This window comes from Vombatus ursinus, unplaced genomic scaffold, assembly GCF_900497805.2.
Source record: "Vombatus ursinus unplaced genomic scaffold, bare-nosed wombat genome assembly UNPS02014931.1, whole genome shotgun sequence".
Lineage (NCBI taxonomy): Eukaryota > Metazoa > Chordata > Mammalia > Diprotodontia > Vombatidae > Vombatus > Vombatus ursinus.
This window is the reverse complement of record NW_020954709.1, coordinates 197,990-200,531: the sequence shown is the minus strand read 5'-3', so window position 1 is coordinate 200,531 and position 2,542 is coordinate 197,990. Positions and strand designations below refer to the sequence as shown.

The 2,542-nt window shown below is 48.8% G+C and overlaps 1 protein-coding gene across 2 annotated transcripts in view; it reads right to left on the bottom strand.

Moving 5' to 3' along the window:
• Positions 1-2,224, bottom strand: part of LOC114029385 (DBH-like monooxygenase protein 1) — a 113,520-nt gene extending 111,296 nt beyond the window's left edge. The window contains exons 1-2 of one of the 2 annotated variants that reach the window (XM_027843784.1): positions 1,922-2,224; positions 1,249-1,537 (exon numbers count right to left, since the gene is read on the bottom strand). In XM_027843784.1, the coding sequence (XP_027699585.1) occupies positions 1,249-1,512 (264 nt within the window). In that variant the 5' untranslated portion in view covers positions 1,513-1,537; positions 1,922-2,224. Of the gene's footprint in view, positions 1-1,248; positions 1,640-1,921 lie in introns of those variants that run through there. The other variant, XM_027843785.1, reaches the window with a different exon arrangement.
• Between the last annotated feature and the right edge of the window lie 318 nt (positions 2,225-2,542).

Genomic DNA, 2,542 nt, shown 5'->3' with positions numbered 1-2,542 from the left:
ATTTTTGCTATTAACTTTGTTGTTTCTTGCCAGAATAGGTGTTCTTGAATCATACTCTCCTCTTATCTCAAGCTAAATGTGTTGAATGGGGATAGAAGGAGCTGAGAAGCCCATACTGGCAAAGGCATCTGGAAATATCTTTTAGGAGAATGTAAATTATATTTTATATTCACTGACCTTATTTACAGATCATTCAGACAATGCTCTGAAATGATGTCCTATGGACCATCAGCAAACTAATTTAATGAACCATCTTAAGAAACTAAGAGAACAACTTTAAAGTACCTTTTGATTAGGGAATGTAAAAGTATTTTTTGGAATGTTGCTGATGGTGAAGACAGTAAAAGGCTCCAGATGACATAATTTCCCGATTCACTCTAATCATCTGATGAATCCACTCTTTTTTTTTTTTTTCCTATTCACAAAGAGAAATATGAGCCATGTGGCAAGACAGCAGCTTTCAAGTGGCTAAAGCGCGGTTAGAACGTGATCTTCCACCTCCATTGGTACGTGTGATAACATTGTGAATGCTGGTACAGACCAACGTGACCCGCAAGATAGGAAGTGCTCAGAAAGTATCCTTCTGCTGCAGTAGCTCTTTGGTGACAAGGACAGAGAACTTCCGCACCAGGGTACCAAGCTCTTGCATGATAACCTCAAATCCCGTGCGTAGTTAGTAAGGTACTAAAAGAAAGGAGACGCGAGATTCTCCAGCACAGAGCGCAGTTGGCGTCCCGAATTCGAGGGCTGGAGAGTAATGGAAAGCATGGAGTGACAGCAATCAGAAAGCCATCAAGGAGAATGAACTGAGGGAAGGGAAGTGTTTTAGCTCCAGTAACCCCCAGCCCGCCCCTTGGAAATGCAAGTAGCTGTAGTCTGGAACCCGCGCTTTCCGACAGAGTCAGAGCATTGTCCCAGACAAGTCTTAGTAAATGTTCTTAGTTCGGTGGGAGTTTGGGGGAGGGATGAGGCTCACGGAAGGTGGGGTTCCAATCAATCCATCAACAAGCAGTTGCCTGCTATATGCCAGGTGCTGGAGATGCTACAAAGAAATAATCCCTATTCTCAAAGAGCTAACATTTTCTAACGGGCGAAAGACTGATGGGGTAGCTCTGAATGTCAATCTCTGAAGACCCCCAGCCTCCACACAAATACACAAACACAGCATCTGGTCCCCGCTGCAGGGTACGAGGTAGAAAACAGTGAGGCAGGGGCCATCCAGTCCCACACGGGGAGAGGGGTGCTTACCTGCAGATAGGGACTGCCGTTCTCCACCCCGCCCAAGACGATGTCCGCTGAAGTCATTGCTCCCGTGGTCGAGAAGCCCAAGCCTACATAGCCAGGGGTCTGCACCTCCAGGCGAAAAGCAACGGTGTTGCCCTCGTGGCCCCAGTGCAGCCAGTACTTGCCCTCCCAATCCAGGAGAGCGCGGTGTGGGTAGCTGCGACCGGTTGCCCCCGGCGAGCTGCCGGGGAGCAGACCCCACAGGAACAGCAAGGACCAGCGGCACATTGTCGTTCTCCTCTACTTTGGGCACCTGAGCAAATGCGAGAGAGGAAAGAGAAAGGGAGCTGGAGAAAAAGAGCCACTTGGGAGGATGACTGGATGGGACCTCTCCCATCGGTCCCTGCTTCCTCCCCTGCCCAACCTTCCTCCCCTCCCCACTCCTACCCCCGCACCAGCAGATGGTAGCTGCTCCACTCTGCCGCCCGCCGCGCCCAGGAGGGGGCCGGCCTGCCTCAGCCCGCCCGCCCCGCTGCTGCGCCCTAGGCAGCCCCAGACCCAGTAACCAGTCTGTTCCCGTCCTGTCTAGTCCCGTCTAGTCGTGTACTGCCACATCCTTTTTCCTTATGGTGCAGTGGGAAATGTGCTGGCTTTAGTATCCAAGGATCTGGGTTCAGATTCTGACGCTGCCACTTACTTTACAACTTTATGATCACTTCTGGAATCTCAGTTTCCTCATCTGTAAAATGAATTAGATGACCTCCAACATCGCGTTCGGCACCAAATCTGAGGTCCTCTTGTGATCTTTCAGCTGTTTACCAGGGTCCTAGAATCTGGAGAGGCAGGTGACTCAGAAAGGGACAGAAGGATCCTGGAAGAAGGAAAGATAAAAAGAAGAGAGGGCAAAAGCGATGGGTGTAAAGATAGTAAGATAGCGGAAAAGGAAATGGGGGTGAGGGGAGAGAAGAGGACTTTGGGAGGAGGGGAGAAAGAGGTAGAGGTTCTCTTGGGAGGAAAGAGGCGGCATTTGAGGAATGTCACAAAGAGGAAGAACTAGTGATTTGATGGGCGGTCAGAATAAGTTTAAGAGGGAAAGTGGGGGCAAAGGGAGGAGCTTGTGCTGAATACAGCGATTATCATAGGGAAAAAGAAAGACAGGGAAAGTTTTTTTTCCTCTTTTTTTCTTCATTTGCTGTTTACTTTTTTCTTCCCCACTTCCATAGAGGCAAACCCCTCATTTTGAATAGAAGGTTGCAAAGATGTTAAGTGACTTAGCTAAAATGGAATAGGCTAAAAGTGGCAAAACCAGCATTTAAAA